Below are 19,571 nucleotides of genomic sequence, written 5' to 3'. Positions count from 1 at the left end.
GTGGGTTGATAGTGCCTGAAAAGGTAGTGCTGGGATCAATGGCCACAGAGGAGTAGCTACGTGCTGTTTCACTATCTGAGCTACACTTAAAGGGGCTGTGAGTTCCTGCTGATGCTAAAATCTGACTGGCAGTCTGTCAGATCATCTCAAGAGTGATTCAGCCGAGGTCTGCAAGTGTTTGTGCTGGAGGAAAGAGAAGAAGAGAATGTATATAGATGTATATAGGAAGTTGTCCCTAAAGTTGTTAAAGTCAAGTGGGTGTCCCATAACCTCCCATCCATATCCAAGTTGCTAACCCTCTAATAAATAACAAAAAAAACAGCCACAGGCGGTTCTCTGACTTTCGGTGCTTGTGAAGATTCGGTGTGCCTGGCTGTGCATGAATTGGGGATCCCTGTTCATCTGCAGCTCCTACATGGGGTGTGCTACATATATACTGTATATAGTGAGGAGTGTTTGATATATGACTTTGGATGTTTGCTTGAGAATGCAATTCACTTTATGTTAGAGACCTGTTGTCTGATATGTGAAGGTTTGATGCAAATAGGTGATACTGTAGTTTAGCATTGTATGGGGTCAGGTTGCTTTAGCTGATAATATTGAAACACTAAAATCAAATTATACGTGTGCTGGCTAGCTTGGAAAATTTGATGAAATGGGTGCCAAGACCAGCCGTCTGCGCTGAAAAAACTTTTGGAGATTAGACTGTTTTCTTTTACCTGCTATCTGTAGGTGCTTTCAGAATATTTCTTTCCATACTGCTCTCTGTATTGAGAATATTATATATTATTACAGGCATTGCTTTTGTGGCAAAAAGTACCTATTTCTAGAACTTCTGTGTCAGTTGTAAGAATTGGAAAGTCATAAATGTAGAATGATTTATTTTTAGCATTTGCAATATGTTTCATCCTTAAATGATCATGCTTCCAGTTGTAGAAATGTGCAAGAAGCTCACAAGATGTTCATGTGTTTAATCAACACACCAGAACTCCAAGCTTTGCTTAAGTAACACATATCTTTAGGCTGGGTTCACACTGCAGCGATGCGGGAACGCTGCAAATTCGCGGCAGGTTCCCGCATCGCATGCCTCCCGCCGGCAGTTCACACTGCCCTATGCGAACTGCTGGGAGTGTCAGTGAAATGTTAATGACACCCCCAGATCAGTTCGCATATCGCAGTGCGATCTGCAAACTCGGACAGGAATCGGATCGCATGGTGTGAACATCCATGTGATCCGATTCTGCTGCGGACCAAAAAAAGGGTCCTGTGCGAGTTTGGGGCGGGTGTGATGCGAATTCAGCCATACCATCTGTATGGCTGAACTCGCATCGCACAGAGATCGGATGTGATTTGCACTGCAATGCGGTGCGAATCACATCCGGTTCTCGCTGCCGCAGCAGTGTGAACCCAGCCTTAAAGCTGAACTTACAGACTATATCAATATATCAATAATGCAGTTATGTATACATAAAAAAATTCTAATTCTAATTTTAAATGCAACTAGTGCAACTACCTTAATATGACTTTGCATCTACCACTTTTAATCCTTGGACAGTGCAACTAGACAAGACAGGAGCAGCACTCCAACCATGCTTTCTGCATGCACATGTGCTTGCACCCAACATGCTGACAGATGTAGAGAGCAGAGGGATGAGCTCATTCGTTTTCCGCTGCTACCTCACTGTCAAATCTCATGCTGGGACCAGGGAAGCTTTGATGTCTGACAAGGACTCGATGGGTGGATCATTTGGCAGGTAAAACAGTTCCCATATATGCTATAGATATAGATGTTTGCCTGGAGTTCTCCTTTAAAGCAAGCAGCTATTTTCTCCATAAGCAAAAAAGGTCACAATGACTTCCAACTCTTAAGCCGTTTACATGCAATCACATTTTCTGGCGGGAAATATGTGATGTCAAGCTGTTGGCAGAAAATCTGACCGTTTGTACGCTCCATCGGACAATTGTCGGATTTTCCATGGACAAATGTTGGATGGTAGGCTTTAAAATTTTCCCCGGACAAATGTCTGTTGTCGGATTTTCCAATCGTGTGTACACAAAAGTCCAAAGTCCAAACACACATGCTCGGAAGCAAGGACGAGCCAGAAGCGGTCAGTCTTGTAATCTAGCGTTCGTAATGAAGAATTAACATTCGTGATGTGGCAAATTATGAAATCTCTAAATACAGCACTCAATTCTCTTCTTCTTTAATGGGATAATAATGAAGCTGCTTTGCTGGTGATACTGATGGAGCTATTGCAAATAAATTTTCAAGGGCTTTTTTTTTTTTTTTGTGATTACAAGAATAATGTTATTATGCTTGCTATTTATTTATTTTTTATTTTTTGGGGAAAGTTACAACAACACCACATTATCCCGTAGTTTTTAAGATCAAAGATACCACTATGTTGGTGTCCCTTGTTAATTTTACATTGTGCTTTTTAAAATGTAACTGCCTACTCCCAAATTGTCATTTGAAGTAAAACACATATGTAGTATTCTCCACAATTTTTTTTATTGTGCATTAAAAAAATAAAAATAAAATTAGACATGCTATCTGCCAATAGAACTTAACCAAAAAGTGCATTCAATGCATCCAAATTTAATAAATATACCAAATCATTATTATTCCACCAAAAAATAAAATAAAAGCCTCATGCATTTGTCCTGCTTCTTAATATAGGGGTCAACAATGTCAAGAGTTGGTGAAAGCAGGGGTCCGTCATCCGGAGATAATTAGAGAAATCATCTGGATTATTCTCCCGGATCTCCCGCATCAAAGGCATATGACATAATTGGTCACGATCAATAAAGCAACCATTTTTTGGTCCAAGAAATCCTCCTCCTCCTGTTTCTGGACTGGACTTGGGTCAAAGCAATAACTCCAAGGCCAATAATAAATAACACGTTATCTCCTCCGATTCCGCAACATGGCTGGTTGAGGAACGGCTGTTCAGAAACAAACTGAAAAGAGCAAAATGAAAAGCACGAATCAACACTCACCAAACTTCTACTAACATGACATTAGCAGAAGGAGCCCAAAGGGTGGCGCCTGACAATTGAACTTCCTCTTTATCATCTCGTTGTATGTCTATTAGGTCACTACATTCGTGTTTGTTGGCCAACAATTGTGTACCGTTTGTATGCAAGACAAAATCCAGGCACATGCCTTAGGACAAAAGTCTGAGGTTTTGCCTGACGAAAATCCGATCATGTGTACAAGGCTTAAGTTTCACTATAGATAGGCCTTTGTTCTCTTTTTCACTGGCCCACACTGCTTCTTTTTTATTTAGTCAGTTCAGTCCATTTACATTTTATTCCTACCTATGAAAATCCCCTAATTTACTTAAAGTAGTTCTAAAGGCAGAAGGTTTTATTTTTAACCTTAATGCATTGTCTGCATTAAGATAAAAAACCTTCTGCATGCCGCTCCTCACCAGCCACCCCTTATACTTTCTTGAGCCTGATCTTGATCCAGTGATGTGCACAAGAGGTTTTCCTGACACTCTCTCTCTCCTCATAGGCTCAGACTTAGCAGTGGGAGCCATTGGCTCCTGCTGCTGTCAATCACAGCCAGTAAGGAGGGAGGGGGCAGAGTCAAACCGCACTCCATGTGTGTAATGGACATATAGAGTTGGCTCAGGAGCAAGCATGCATGAGTGCCCCTATAATAAGCAGCTTGCTATGGGGGCACTTGGCAGCGGGAGGGACCAGGATCACTGATATGGGATGTGAGAAGAGGAGGATTAGGGTTGCTCTGTGCAAACCCATTGCACAGAGCAGGTAAGTATAACTTATTTTTGTTTTAAAAAAATAAAACGTGAGACTTTAGAATCTCAAATCTAAATCTGAATCCGTATTTCTTTAATCTGAACTCCAGTCTTACCTTCAGTCTTGAACAGTTCTAGAGACTCCTCTCTCATACTGATTCTTTTATACTTTTTTTCTGGATCTCCGTGGAGTGCTGCTTTGTCAAACCCCTGTGAACAAAAAAAGTTAACCATGAAATCACAGTACACAAAAAAGTACACAGAGGGTTCAGAAATAGCCAAACCTCAGAAGAGTAAGGGCCTGTAACCCTGAACCCCAAAGGGTACAAGGCTCCTGTGCAGTATGGTCTATCTAGGCTGAAGCCAGGTGGACTCCACTTCTAAGGGACTATCCAAAGCCAGTCCACCAAGTACTTGCAGAGGGGCTCTACTAAAGAGAGACCCCCTTCAGATGGGGAGAGGCAAAAGATCAGAAAGCCACAGATTCTCCCGTCTACATCAGTTTGGGCCCCTGATAACCTACATCCTTTGTCTCTGTGCAAACACAAAAAAAACAAAACACACACGCACACATACATGCAGTGTAAGTGAATAAGGAGTGAAAAAAAACCCTAAAAAAGTGCTATGTGCTATACACAGAGCAGTCGTCTTTTGGTCGGTATACAAATTGCCCTGTCTGGCCAAAAGGCCCATTCAAGAGGCATTGTGCAAAAAAAGCATTAAGTGACATGATCAAGTGCCAGTGAAAACACTATAGCGTGGTGCAACCCTGGGACTCCACCCCCAGAGGGCACATCACCAGGAGCTCCTTGCGTCTCTTGTACTAAAATAGCTTACTCTGATTTTGCTGCATGCTGTGAGCTTCTCACAGTGTGTGCATTAGAAACTGCAATAAGTCAGATAAAGCTCATCTTATTTCCTGGATAGGGAATGACCAGCATCCTCTAGCTCTTACCTCCTCAGACTTATGGAATTTTGTCTGAAGGGTGTTGGCTCAAACTTGTCTTGTATACACAGGGTCACACAAATGTTGGCCAACAATTACGAATGTAGTGATGTACTAGAGGTAGTATGTGGTTTTTCAGCTCTTTAGCGCCACCCTTTGGGCTCCTTCTGCTAATTTCATGTTAGTAGAAGTTTAGGAAGTATTGATTTGCGCTTTTCTTTTCACGTTTTTCATATATCGCTTTTCATTTTGCGCTTTTCTGTTAGTTTATGAATGGCCGTTCGTCAACAAGACATGTTGCGGAATCGGAGGAGATAATGTGTTATTTATTATTGGCCTTGGAGTTATTGCTTTGACATTATTTTTTGTAGTTGAATAATGATTTGATTTGGTATATTTTCTATATTTTTGGATATATAGAATGCACTTTTTGTTAAGTTCTATTGGCAGATAGCACGTCTATTTTTTTTATTTTTTTTTTAATGCACAATAAAAAAATTGTGGAAAATAATACTTGGCTATGGGTTTTACTTCAAACGGCATTTTGGGAGCCGGCAGTTACATTTAAAAAAACACAATGTAAAATTAACAAAGTACACCAACATAGTTGTATCTTCGGAAAAAAGCAAAGAGGAAGAAACTGTGCTACGGAATAAAAATGATATTGGTCGGAAGCTGCAATTCAAATGTACACCAAAAATACACAAAACAGAAAAAGAAAAAAAAGAAGAACTGCGCTAACCTCAAATGCCCAAAGTGAATGGGGTATGTGTATGTGCCAAACCCACAATATGAGTCTTAGTGTCTTATTGTCTCTAAGACCACCTCAAAGATATAATGCATACTATTATATATACAAATAAATAAAATTGAATACAAAAATGGGACACAGATACGTGTCAATAATGTGAATTACCCAAACACAGTACAAATTGTGTAGAACTCTGTGCATATACTTCTAAAATAAAAAATTATTTGGTTTCAGTTTTTTTTACATATAATAAATTATCAAAAAAGTATTCTGAGAAACTCTATATATTGTCCATATAATTATATACCAAAATATTACAAAATGTCCATATGGTAAATAAACACCGGTGAAGAAAAACTTCATGTGAAGAGCTGAATTAGAAGTGCACAAATTAAAAATCTTCTCCAGAAATATAATGTGCTTTTCCCATCACCGAATGAATGAATTGGCTCCTTACCAGATCCAAGCGACCCCCCGTTACAGAGGGTCACCACAGGCAAAAACAATCAAAGGATATCCGGGTAACGGTTCCCCCTCAGGCGATCCCGAATCTTTCACGCAATAGGGCTATGGCTGTTGCTCCACATATCACTCCCAACTCAACGTGGTATCACATAGGGAAAAACATAGGCTCCAGATAGTGTAAAACCAATGATTTTAATTTGCAAAAAACGAACGTATACACTTACATAAAAGACTTTAAAAGCAGGTTCAAAACAGAAGCGTGCACCGGCCGGACACACGCCAACGCAGAGACCAACCCGTCCTTCCTGGTCTAAAAAGAACGAACACGACTGGGGTGACGTCGACACGTTCGCACCGCCCTACGCGTTTCGTAATAATTTACGTCGTCCAGTCACCGGTGTTTATTTACCATATGGACATTTTGTAATATTTTGGTATAGTTGTATCTTTGTTCTTAAGAACTACAGGATAATGGCGTTGTGGTAACTTGCCCAAATAAAAAAAAAAAAAACATAATAATATTATTCTTGATATCACTAGAAAAAAAAAGCCTTTGAAAATTTGTTTTCAATAACTCCATAAGTATCACCAGCAAAGCAGCTTTATTATTACCCCATTAACCTCCCTAGCGGTAATCCCAAGTCTGGCTCGGGTTGGGATTTTCATTACAATAGCGGTAACCCCGAGCCAGACTCGGGTTTGCACCGCTCGATGCAGGGGAGGACACAGGGATCGTTACTTACCTTGTCCCCTGGATCCAGCGATGTCCGCCGCGCTGTGTGATCGAGCCGTCCTGCGCTCGATTCACAGTGCCGAATGCCGCCGAGCTCCGTTCCCTGCGACGTTACGACGCACGGGAGCGGAGAACGGCGGCAAATTCAAAAAAGTAAAAACACACAAAACACACACAGCACTGTAATCTTACAGATTACAGTGCTGTAGTAAAAAATACACACCCCCTTTGTCCCTAGTGGTTTGTGCAATGCCCTGCATGCACTTTTATATTATAAATACTGTTTTTTACTGCTTGGAATTTGGAGATTGTCCATAGCAACCAAAACATGTCCCTTTTTCATTTTTTTTTTGGATTTGATTACATTATTGAATAATTTTTATTATTCTTTATTATATTATAAACTTTATCATACCCGGGATGTCCGCTAGACTCTGGTTTGAAGAGATTTCAGAGCGTTATTCCTAAGAATTACAGGACTACAAAATAAAAGTCAGATTTCCATGCAAAATAATTGTACCGCTTTCAGCACCTTATTCCAGACTGAATCATACCGCCAGGGAGGTTAAAGAAGAAGAGAATGTGCGTTGTATTTGGAGATTTCATAATTTGCCGCATCACGAATCTTAATTCTTCATTACAAACTCTAGTTTACAAGACCGACCGCTTCTGCTTCCAAGCATGCGTGTTTGTACTGTCAACTTTTGTCCGACAGACTTGTGTACACACGATTGGAAAATCCGAAAACACACATTTGTTTGTGGAAAATTTGAAGACATGTTAGCCAACATTTGTTGGTGGAAAGTCCTTCAACAACTGTCCGATGGAGCATACACACGGTCGGGGTTTCCGGCAACAGCTTGTAATTGAACATTTCCCATCGGAAAGTCCGATCGTGTGTACGAGGCTTAAGAGTTAGCTCACATTGCACATATTGGAGAATACATTCATGAACTTGAGAATGTTAATTTAAGTCAACAGAGAAAAAAATTCTGCATATGAGACTTTTTCTTTACTTAATGAACATTAGTCCACGGTGTTAATGCATCTGGCTCTATGAAATAAATTGGTTCTGAAGATGAATTGAAATACAATTTACATCAATATTTTCTTGTTTGAAAAAGACTTACATGCACTAATTATTTAATCTACTTTTCTGTGAAGACATCCAGAAAACATACAATATCAGTGCCAACTGAGGTCTGGATTTTTGTTTCATCCGTAATGTACATCTAAGCATATGAGAATCTAACAGTGATTGAATGAGGTCTTGTATGTATCATCATTGCATAACCTAAGCTCAAAATGTTAAGTGTTTCCTTTCTGTTTTTGTTCCAGTAACCTTACTTGACTCTATGTCTGCTGCTGGAGACCTGGGATGGGTGGCATATCCATCAGAAGGGGTTAGTATATTCAGTGCATTGTACAGTTTTATCGAGAATCCTTTAATTATCGTTAACATTATCTCTTTTATGCTAGTCAGTAAAACTTAGAATACAAATCCACGTCACCAGTAAGAGAACCCCTGCATATACATAAATTATACTTGAATAGGTATGTGTACAAATCTGCATGTATCTACTTAATATACTCACAAATACACTATATTGTCAAAAATATTGGGACATACCTTCAAATGCACATTAACTTTAACGGCACCCCAGTATTGAATTCGTAGTATTCACTATTGAGTTGGCCCACCCTTTTCAGCTTTAGCAGCTTCAAATCTTCTGGGAAAGCTGTCCACAGGGTTTAGAAGTGTGTCTATGGGAATGTTTGGCCATTCTTCCAGAAGTGCATTTGTGAGGTCAGGCGCTGATTTTGGACGAGAAGGCCTGACTAACAGTCTGCATTTTAATTCATCCCAAAGGTGTTCTATTAGGTTGAGGTCAGGACTCTGTGCAGGCCAGTCAAGTTCCTCCACCCCAAACTCGCTCATTCATGTCTTCATGGATCTTGCTTTGTGCACTGATGCGCAGTCATGTTGTGGCAACAGGAAGGGGCCAACCCCAAACTGTTCCCACAAAGTTGGGAGCATGAAATTGTCCAAAATGTCTTGGTATACTGACACCTTTAGAGTTCCCTGCATTGGAACTAAGGGACCAAGCCCAATATCCCTGAAAAACAACCACACACCATAATCCCCCCTCCACCAAGACTGGGATGCCATTAAAGTTGGGAGTGTAAAGGCAGGCGTCTAAATACTTTTGACAATATAGTGTATATATTGCTTACTTGCATTAGTTAAAAAATAATGGAAACCAATCAGATAATCCATTTCATGTTCCAGGTTTCATTAAAAGGTCACTGATGGTCACCGATGAACGGCCTCATAGTTCGTTCACAAGCATATGTTTAATTACTCACCTAAGGATTTGTATTGCTATGCAAACAATTTTATGCTTTCCCTTCAGTTTTCAAACTGCACAGTCATACAGGTAGCATACTTACCGTATATACTTACCGTACATCAGCTAGCCAAAATACCAAATATTTTGTCAGGACAAAACAGTAAAGATATATGCATTTCAGCCAAATTATGTTAGCTGTTTGCCTAGAGTTCTATTTTCATAGGAGTATATCAAGGATCTGATGATCATTTCATCTGATAATCACCCAAAATTTCCATAATTTTCCCAAAAATTCTTCTGTGTACATTCACTTTATGTATCAAGCCAAATTTGTGGAAATTTTACCAAGATTTACCCAGTGATACTTGCCATCTCAGCAGCATTTGTTCTTGAATAAAGAAAGGTCCTTACTATAACAGTCACTTTATATGAGAAAGGGTGAATGATACATTCTGCCCCCACCTCTCAGAACTAACCAGCTAGAGTGTGCCCATAGTGAGTGTACAACCCCCCCTGCTACGCTGATATCGAACCCGAATGCCTTTCAGAACAGTGGGTTTTCTATTTTTTACAGTGTTTTAATGACAGTTAACCCCCCCCACACACACACACACACCCATGGTGCTGAAACCAAACTATGTGTGTCCCCTTTGATGACTCTTCTGATGTCTTTACTAATTTATCATTTTCTTGGGTCAGTCTAGGCTGGAAGCGACTTTGCCAAAAGTAAAGTGATAATGCGATGCTGAGAAAAAATATATCCTAATGTAGAATATTAATCATTAGCATCATTGTCACTATCCTGTAATTTATTTTTATTTTTTTCTGCATAGCCCCCTAAAATATATACAGTAAAACCTTGGATTGCGAGCATAATTCTTTCCAGAAACATGCTTGTAATCCAAAGCACTCATCCAAAGCACTCATATATCAAAGCAAATTTCCCCATAAGAAATAATGGAAACTCAAATTATTCATTCCACAACCATTTATAGTCCATATAAAAAGATTATAGGAATATGATAGGTTGTGTAACCATAAAATGTCCATCCACAAATGGAAGCCTCCACAAGAGAAATAGAAGCAAAATCCAGCAGGAGCTACAGAGTATAAAAGAGAAGAGAGGTGCCTCTAAGTGTAGCAATATGTTGCTAAATGTTGTACCTTCATTAAATGTAACCATATTGCTACAATTAGAGGCGCCTCTCTTCTCTTTTATAGTCACCTGTGATATGACGCTACTTGTATATCAAGACGTTGCTTGTATATCAAGACATTGCTTGTATATCAAGTCAAAATGTATTTTAAACAGTTGCTTGTCTTGCAAAATGCTCTCAAACCAAATTACTCTCAAACCAAGGTTTTACTGTAAGTTGTAATTGGCAGGGTGTTTGATGCCAGGCCTAATAACTATTCATGTTTGTTTTGTACACTCATTTATCATTGTGTTCATTCATACCAGTGGGAAGAAATCAGTGTAATGGATGAAAGAAACACGCCCATGAGAACTTACCAAGTCTGCAATGTATTAGAAGTCAACCAAAATAACTGGTTGAGGACCAGCTGGATCCCAAGAGGAGAGGCCCAACGTGTATATATTGAAATCAAGTTCACCTTGAGAGACTGCAATAGTCTACCAGGGGTATCAGGTACCTGCAAAGAAACCTTCAACATGTACTATTATGAGTCTGACAACAATAACTTGTGGCACATTCATGAGAATCAGTTCATTAAGATTGACACTATCGCTGCGGATGAAAGTTTTACCCAGGTGGATGTTGGTGACCGGGTCATGAAACTTAATACGGAAGTAAGAGACATTAGCAACTTGTACAAGAAAGGTTTCTATTTGGCTTTTCAAGATGTTGGGGCATGTATTGCTTTAGTATCAGTACGGGTCTTTTACAAAAAGTGTCCAATGACCATCCGTAACTTGGCCCTCTTCCCGGACACCGTTACTGGAGGGGATTCAGCATTAGTGGAAGTAAAAGGAACATGTGTCAATAACTCAGTGGAGTTTGATGTGCCTAAGATGTACTGTAGTGCTGATGGTGGTTGGCTGGTACCTATTGGTCGCTGTTCCTGCAAACCAGGCTTTGAAGAGAAGAGGAATGCTTGCCAACGTAAGTTCTCTTCTTTATTCCTGTTAAGAAACAACATTGTGTTTTCTTTTTAGTGATTGTCTATTACTGTTTATCTGGAGTCACTCTTGATGTCAGTGAAAGTATCATTTTTTCAACTAACTAATAAAAAAATGTGTACTTTTTCTTAGACAGACATTACATGTCACAAAGTTTGCTTCTCTGCTGGAATTGCTGAGCAGATAAAAAATGTTGAGGGTTGATTTACTAAAGGTCAATCCACTTTGCACTGCAAGTGCACTTGGAAGTGCAGTCACTTTAGATCTGAGGGGAAGATCTGAAATTAGGGGAATCTCTGCTGATTTTATCATCCAATCATGTACAAGCAAAAATGCTGTGTTTTTATTTCCGTTGCATGTCCCCCTCAGATCTACAGCAACTGCACTTCCAAGTGCACTTGTAGTGCAAAGTGGATTTGCATTTAGTAAATAAACCCCTAAGTCACGTTTTATCCTTACTGCAAGCATAAGTGATACATAAAGCTTTAAATCCCAACTATGATCTCCACATTTTCCTAGCAATGTCCCTCCCCTTCCCTTCAGAAAGTCTCCCAAGTTGTATTTTATGCAATTTTTTACTCAATTTTCCTGATGGATTTGGCTGGTTATGTGATGCTACAGGGTCCTGTTTCTCTTTTATGGGCTGGGAGGTCCTCAGTGATGCAGAGAGTGTCACTGATGTAATTAAATTAGTGCTGATCTCTGCACAAATACACAGCAAATACAGGGCATTCTTCGGGGGCAGGCCCATCACAACCTGCACTCACACTGTTCTCAGTCTTCCATGTTAAGTTACATTGGGGGTCTTTCAACCCAAATAACTGAGGGCAGCTCTGGATTGAAGGTGAGTACTGCAGCCTGAACTAACTGTTTTTTTTTACAGCACCAGTTAGATTTTTCTAATATATATATATATATATATAATCCAGAGTTAGGATTTAAACACTCACAGTCTAATTTGTAAACCCAAACAACATATTTTTAAACTTAAACTGTGAAACTTAATAAAAAGATATAATAGAAAACTAGAAAACAAATTCCCCCTGGATTTACAAGCATTCGTTTACTTATGTAATCTTTGTTGTAGACCACTTTATGTTGTAATGTTGCCCTGGACCAGATGAGCAACTTCATATTGTCCAGGTTTTGACATAGTAGTTCCATTTTCGGATCCCAGAGATATATTGTTGGTGGAACGGTCCAAAACGTGGGCAAATTTGGGCACTGTTACACTGGTCCAATGATTGCTGATCCTTCTCGCCTCCCCAGGCATTCCAAACTGTTTAAATGGATGCCGGGACAAGTGAGGAGGGGTTAAAGTCTACTAGTATCTGATTTCATGATGATGAGGATATACAATGTGACTATTATTAAAGCGGATCTTCAATGCATCTGAATGCTACAAAAAAAACACTATTTAATATAATTTGTATATTCATGACAATAATTAGTGCAGCGCAACTCAGATAATAAATACTAATTTCTCTAAAAAATGCAATAAAAGGTCATAAAAATTAAATGAAATGTGCAAATCAAAAAATGTATAGCATTATCTGTATACAGTATTTATTCCAAATATATAGCAAGCATCAATAATCCAATCACCAGTGTAGCAATGTGAACTTAATAATAGGATATGCTTTGTGTCTCCACCACCCATTCAAACTAGCCGCTCACCTAACAACTATGTAATACGCCCTGTATTACCATAAAGATCATAACACACTTTGTACCCTCCAGGTATGGTGACTCCAGATATCACATAGTAAATCTTCACTCTAGCCCACATATAGGCACACAGATTTTCAGATGCAACAGATGTACATATGGAAGAAAGCACAAAAGACCTAGTGTTCTCCATTTTAAAGGAATTTATTATTAGTTAGAACTGTCTGCAGTGCTCTGTTTTTAAGTGCAATACCCCTATTTTCTTATATATAAAATTCCTTTGAAATGGAAAACACAATGTTGGTAGGGACTGTGAAGTTCATCTAAAGTTGTGTACCATCAGACACAGCATTGGTCCGGGCTACAGATCGGTAACCGTCAAGACTGGTCTCTGATCATGGGATCACTGTGACAGTGATCCTATGATCGCTGATCCTTCCCTCCCCCCTTTGAGCTGTTTAAAGGGACGCTGCAGTGGGCAGGAAGGAGTTAAGGTATACCAGTATCTGATTTCATGATGATGATGATATACAACGTACAATGTACATATATTATGTTGTGTACCATTAGACTTGGCATGTGACCATGCCATTAGAGGCACCTTCATTTCTGTTGGGAGTCTTTATAAAGTAGAAAAAAAATCTAATTTTCCTATAATAGCCTACCATTTAAACTATTCGTCGTTGACACATTAATAGGAATTATTCTCGGAATGGTAGCTGGGGAAAAACTTTTCTTTTAAAATGTACTAAAATCAGTAAATAACAGGATAAAATGAAGCCTAAAGTTAATTTCGAAATAGGGTGTAATTGATACCTGCCAGGAAGAGCTCTCGGAACAATTGATTTATTGGGCTTTAAATGTAGCTGTATTCTCATATCCATTACGAGAGATTATAATGTACAAGTGATTGGAGACCAGGCCTCCACACTTCAGACGCTCAGTTCAAGAAGTACTCAGGGACAGAATGTGGGTTGGAAGGATAGTGACGGGAAAAAGCATATTACACTTTTTAAACCACTACAGAATACCCCTTGGTGCTCACATTTAACCCAAGTATGGATCATTTTAGCTGCAACAGAAATGAAGATCTTGCCATTTTTTTAAAATAAAATACTGAGACATTGTGGAGCTTTCTTCATCTCGATCTGCGACTGGAAATTAGCTGCTATGGTCCATAACTGTATACTCTCTAAAGAGTTTTAACAGAAAGATGGCTAGGATGAACCAAAAGAGTTACATAGGGTTGTGGGATTAAAGAAGTATGGTGTATTTTTTTGCAGTTATTATTATATTTGCCTTTAAAGTACAGTATGTACAAATCCAAAACTTTTTTTCTTAAATTTTTGGTTGAAAAGGGAATAGTTGAAGTGTATGTCAATTCTAACAATGAATTTCTCCTACTTGCTCCCATTGGATCTTTTAAGTCCCTTTCACTCTAGCAGTTTAATCAGGTCTGCCTGTCAGGTTTTCAGGCAGACCCGATCGGACCCTCCAATTGCCCTCTATTGGGTGGACATGTGTTTGTTTACACCTGCCTAAATCCAATCCGATCTGATCCGCTAAAAACAGATGGTCGGCATCTAGTGGATCGGATGGCAGTCAGATGTAAATGTACAACATCAACTGCCTATAGAGGAGTGGTCTGTGTCTGTGTCTGCTCAGTATAAGCAGAGCAGAGACAGACCAGCCCTCCGCCTGTTCTGTGGGGATCAGCGGACAGTTCCCTCACTGAGCAATCAGACTCCTCCCACTGAGATCTCTGTTCCCTGTCATCGGGAGCAGAGATCAGTGACGTGTCATGCACAGCCACACCCCCCCACAGTTAAAAACACGCCCCAGGACACACTTAACCCCTACACTGCCACCTTGTGGTTAACACCTTCACTGCCAGTGTCATTTACACAGGAATCAGTGCATTTGTATAAATGAGAATGGTCCCAAAAATGTGTCAAACATGTTCGATGTGTCCGCCATAATGTCGCAGTCATGATAAAAATCACTGCTCACTGCTATTACTAGTAAAAAAAAGAATTATTAATAAAAATGCCATAAAACTATCCCCTTTTTTGTAAACGCTATAACTTTTGCAAAAACCAATCAATAAACGCTTATTGTGATTTTTTTTACCAAAAATATGTAGAAGAATACACATCGGCCTAAACTGAGGAAAAAAATTATTTTTAATATATTTTTGGGGGATATTATAACAAAATGTAAAAAAAGAATGCGTTTTTTTCAAAAATGTCGCTCTTTTTTTGTTTATAGAGCAAAAAAAAACGCAGAGATATTCAAATACCACCAAAAGAAAGCTCTATTTGTGGGGAAAAAAGGACGTCAATTTTGTTTGGAAGCCACGTCGCACGACCGTGCAATTGTCAGTTAAAGTGACGAAGTGCCGAATCGCAAAAAGTGGTCTTGTCTTTGGCCAGCAAAATGGTCCGGGGCTTAAGTGGTTAACATTTATAACAGATTCTCAATTTGTTCTTGGATCTGAAATTTTTATTGTTGTTCTTATGTCCCAATTATATTAAGCTTAAAGCTGATGTACGTTTTGCCACAAAAACATCACAAAAAGACTGATACGTGATATAGCAAAAAATTGACTATCCCAAACACCCCTGTCTTTAATGGATAGTCCCTCTTTTTAACCCAAATTCCTTTGTCCATCTTTCATCCTCAACTGCTCCTCAATTAAGTTCCATATATTGATCTGTATTTAGGTGTCTATAAATACATTAAAATATGTCTTTGGGACATTCCATGAGGACAGAAAATAATGAGGTTGATTTACTAAAGGCAAATAAATTGTGTACTTTGCAAAGAGCAGTTGCTCCAGAGGTTATGGCGGTTATTTACGAAAGGCAAATCCACTTTGCACTACAAGTGCAAACTACAAGTGCAAAGTGCACTTGAAAGTAAAGTTGCTGTAGATCCGAGGGGGACATGCAAGGAAAAAAAAATAGAATTTTAGCTTGCTGCTGACTGGATGATAAAATCAGCAGAGCTTCCCCTCATTTCAGATCTACCCCTCAGATTTTCAGTGACTGCACTTCCAAGTGCACTTTAAGTGCAATTTCAAGTGCACTTTGCACTTGTAATTTGCACTTGTAGTGCAAAGTGGATTTACCTTTCGTAAATAACCCCCAAAGCGTCACTTTGTAAAGAATTCACAATTTTTACTTGCACATGATTGGATGATGGAAGTCAGCAGAGCTTCTGCTCATTTACTAAGCCCTGGAGCAACTGCTCTTGCAGGGTGCAACTGCACTTTGCAAAGCACACAGTCTATTTGCCTATAATAAATCAACCCCAATGCATCCTTTGACTAAAAAGTTGCCTTGTTAAATATTCTTTACCCTGACTCAAGTTAGGGCTATGAGTATTCAAAGCATCTTCATACCTTTACACACAGGGTGTTTCCCTTCCTAGTATGTACATCTTGTACCGGTTGATTATGAAGAGGTGATATGTGTACATGGAGAAAATAAAGAGAGGGGCATTTGTTCTGGCTTGCCGAGTGACAAGCCTCTATCAGCTGCTAGCGCTGCAGCCTCCTCTGTCCCGATTCTGAGCCATGAATAATTTACTGAGATTGCAAACTGAAGTTGAGTCCGGAGAATTCCCTGTGGCATTCGCTACCTTCAAGCCTGAAGCAGTGACCTTACAGCTAAAAGCTGATGATATTAAACCTGCCTCGCTGCACTTTAACTGCAGGATTAAACATAGTAAAGTAGCACAACGGTCTGGGAGGCACACACAGTGCAGAAGATGCCTAGATTAATTGGATAACACTTATGTTATGGCTAGACCAGCAGGCGCACCATTGCAATACACTGATGCCGATTTGCGTTTAATACTGGCATTGACAATGTTCTTCTATTAAGCTAATATTTATATTTTCTTTTCTTTTTGTGTTTCAAAATCTGATTTGAAGGCAAATTCCACTGAATTTTTATCTGTAAAACAAAAAAGAGGGGTTTGGGACTTTAAATGATGTGTGTGGGCTCACACATCTCCATCCCTAGCTATATGCAAGAAGAAGAGGTTTTTTTCAGTTTTTATCTATGAACTTGTAAAATTGAAAAAAGTATATATAAAAAAAGACAATTTAGGCCTTGTTTAGAAGTGGTGTAGTGGGTAGCACCTTCACCTAGCAGTAAAAAGGGTCACTGGTTCAAATCCCAACCACTACACTACCTGCCTGGAGTTTGCGTGTTCTCCCTGTGCCTGTGTGGATTTCCTTCCACACTCCAAAAACATGCTGGTAGGTTAATTGTCTTCTGTCTAAATTGGCCCTTGTATATGTATGTGAGTTAGGGACCTTAGCTTCTTGAGGGTAGGGACCGATGCGAATGTACAATGTAGATGTAAAGCACTGCGTAAATTGATGGCACTATGCAATTTAGGGTGACCGGACAGTCCCCAGATTGAGGGCACTGTCCCCGGTTTCGTCCCCGGATTGGATTTGAACAGGGGCTGGGGCAATTTCAAAGACAGTCAGTGCAGAATAAAAAAAAAAATCTGAATTACACCCCCCCCCCCCCACTCTGCCACTCCTACTAGCTCAGGGGAGTGTATTTTTTTCCATTATCTGTGCCCCTTTCTGATGATCATGTGCTGGTCAGAGCGGAGGGAATATTTCTTCAGTTTCGGGTGCATGCCCATCCAGCTCTGCTTGCATGTTCTTCTGCTTTGGCTCAAGTCCCAGCCAGCCGCCTACCTGCTTATCTCCTTGCTTTCCCTTGCAGAGTGATTTTCCTCTGCTCCCCACCCAGTAGTAGCCGGGGCCCGGAGAGTAAGACTTGACAGGCCGTGAGGCCGGCGGCAGCGGCGATGGGCAGAGAGCGTTGATTGCTGCCATTACTAGTGAAAAAAAAAAAATATGTCCCTGGATTTCGTTTTAAAAATCTGTTCACCTTAATGTAAGTACCTTAAATAATAATAAGGCTTAAAAAGGAGACACTCAGCACACATTCTTTATGCCTGCCCACTGATGCCAGGCCTAAAGGGTGGCATAAGGAATAGTTTTACATGGATACGCCATTGAGCAATTTTTTTGCAGCATTTATGTTGTATTGTAATTGAGAGCAAATTGCCTGTAATGTATTTGCAACACCAAACGCTGCAAAACCTTTGCATTTTCATTATCCCTCCAGTGTGGATCAAAGCCAAGATTGAAAGCTAAAACAAACATGGTTCAAGCGTATGCAGAAGCCAAAAACAATCCTGCATCCAGTGTCTGTGTATATCAGGCCTCAGAACACCCCTGTAATTGCAGAGTTTTTTTTACCAACTGCCTATATATTGGTCCTGGGTTCTGGGTTCAAATTTGTCCTGTCAAAACGAAATGCATCTTGAACACCAGATGCAATCATTTCGTTTTATTCTAGGTTCAGTAGTTCTAAGGTTTTGTCAGTAATGTAACATGCTTTCACCAGAAAATTCATAATTGCATTTATCCTATAATCCTTATCTTATACTTATCATATATATATATATATGTGTGTATATATATATATATATATATATACGTATATATATATATATATATATATATATATATATATATATATATATATATATATATATATATATATATATATATATATATATATATATATATATATATATATATATATATATATCCTATATATGCCAAAAACAGAGCAGTGGTAAGGCACCATAAACAAATGAGAAAAATGTTGCCTGGTTTATACATCTACAAAACTGTCCTCCCAAAGGTGAGCACAGACAACCCTTAGGCCTCATGTACACGAGACGTTAAAACATTTTATTTGGCACAGTACTCCTGGAACTGACATTCTTACACCTGGAAGTAAGGTTTGAGATCAGGAAATTTGGCTCGCACAGGAGCTATTGGAGCTGGTCCCCTCAAGAGATTGTGCTGAGTATATTTTTAGGCAGGGCATTTGCATTATATGATGCATCTTATATGATTTTAAGGGGCATGTTTTAATCAATAAATGGTTTTACACTGTGGGGGCTTTTCTTTCCTATTTATGATACTTGTGGCATATGATGACTGTCTGAGGAGTGCAGGAGGCCCTGGATGGTTAAGCCCCAGAAGATTTGCCCCCTTAATGACCAGGCCATTTTTTGCGATATATGGCACTGTGTCGCTTTAACTGACAATTGTGCGGTTGTGCGACGCTGTACCCAAACAAAATTGACGTATTTTTTTCCCCACAAATAAAGCTTTCTTTTGGTGGTATTTGATCACCTGATTTTTATGTTTTGCACTATAAACAAACAAACCCAATATGTTTTACTTTTTGCTATAATAAATATTCCCCACATTTTTTTAAAAACAAATATATTCCTCAGTTTAGGCCGATATGTCCTCTACATATTTTTGGTAAAATAAAAAAACACAATAAACATATATTGGTTTGAGGAAAAGTTATCTCGTCTACAAAATAGTGGATAGATTTATAGCATTTTTATTATTATTTATTTTTTACTAGTAATGGCGGCGATTTGAGATTTTTATCAGGACTGTGACATTGCAACGGACAAATCAGACACTTTTGACACTTTTTTGGGACCGGTGACATTTATACAGCTTAAAATAGCCACTAATTACTGTATAAATGTAACTGGTAGGGAAGGGAGTTAACACTAGGGGGTGATCAAAAGGTTAAGTGTGTGTCCTAGGGAGTGTTTCTATCTTTGAGGGGGATGGGACTGCCTGGGGGAGGAGACCAATCGTTGTTCCTAAGCAGTAGG

General features: G+C 39.2%; 1 protein-coding gene across 2 annotated transcripts in view; it reads left to right on the top strand.

Annotated features, from left to right (window-relative positions):
• LOC143988804 (ephrin type-A receptor 3-like) overlaps window positions 1-19,571 on the top strand; it is a 321,049-nt gene that overhangs the window by 67,083 nt on the left and 234,395 nt on the right. For both annotated transcript variants that reach the window (XM_077488668.1, XM_077488667.1), the window contains 2 exons: window positions 8,001-8,065; window positions 10,476-11,136. In XM_077488668.1, coding sequence (XP_077344794.1) covers window positions 8,001-8,065; window positions 10,476-11,136 — 726 coding nt within the window. The remainder of the gene's footprint in view (window positions 1-8,000; window positions 8,066-10,475; window positions 11,137-19,571) is intronic.

Source organism: Lithobates pipiens, unplaced genomic scaffold (assembly GCF_037356315.1).
Source record: "Lithobates pipiens isolate NorthernLeopardFrog02 unplaced genomic scaffold, aLitPip1_a1.2 Scaffold_18, whole genome shotgun sequence".
Lineage (NCBI taxonomy): Eukaryota > Metazoa > Chordata > Amphibia > Anura > Ranidae > Lithobates > Lithobates pipiens.
This window is presented reverse-complemented; position numbering and strand designations above follow the sequence as displayed.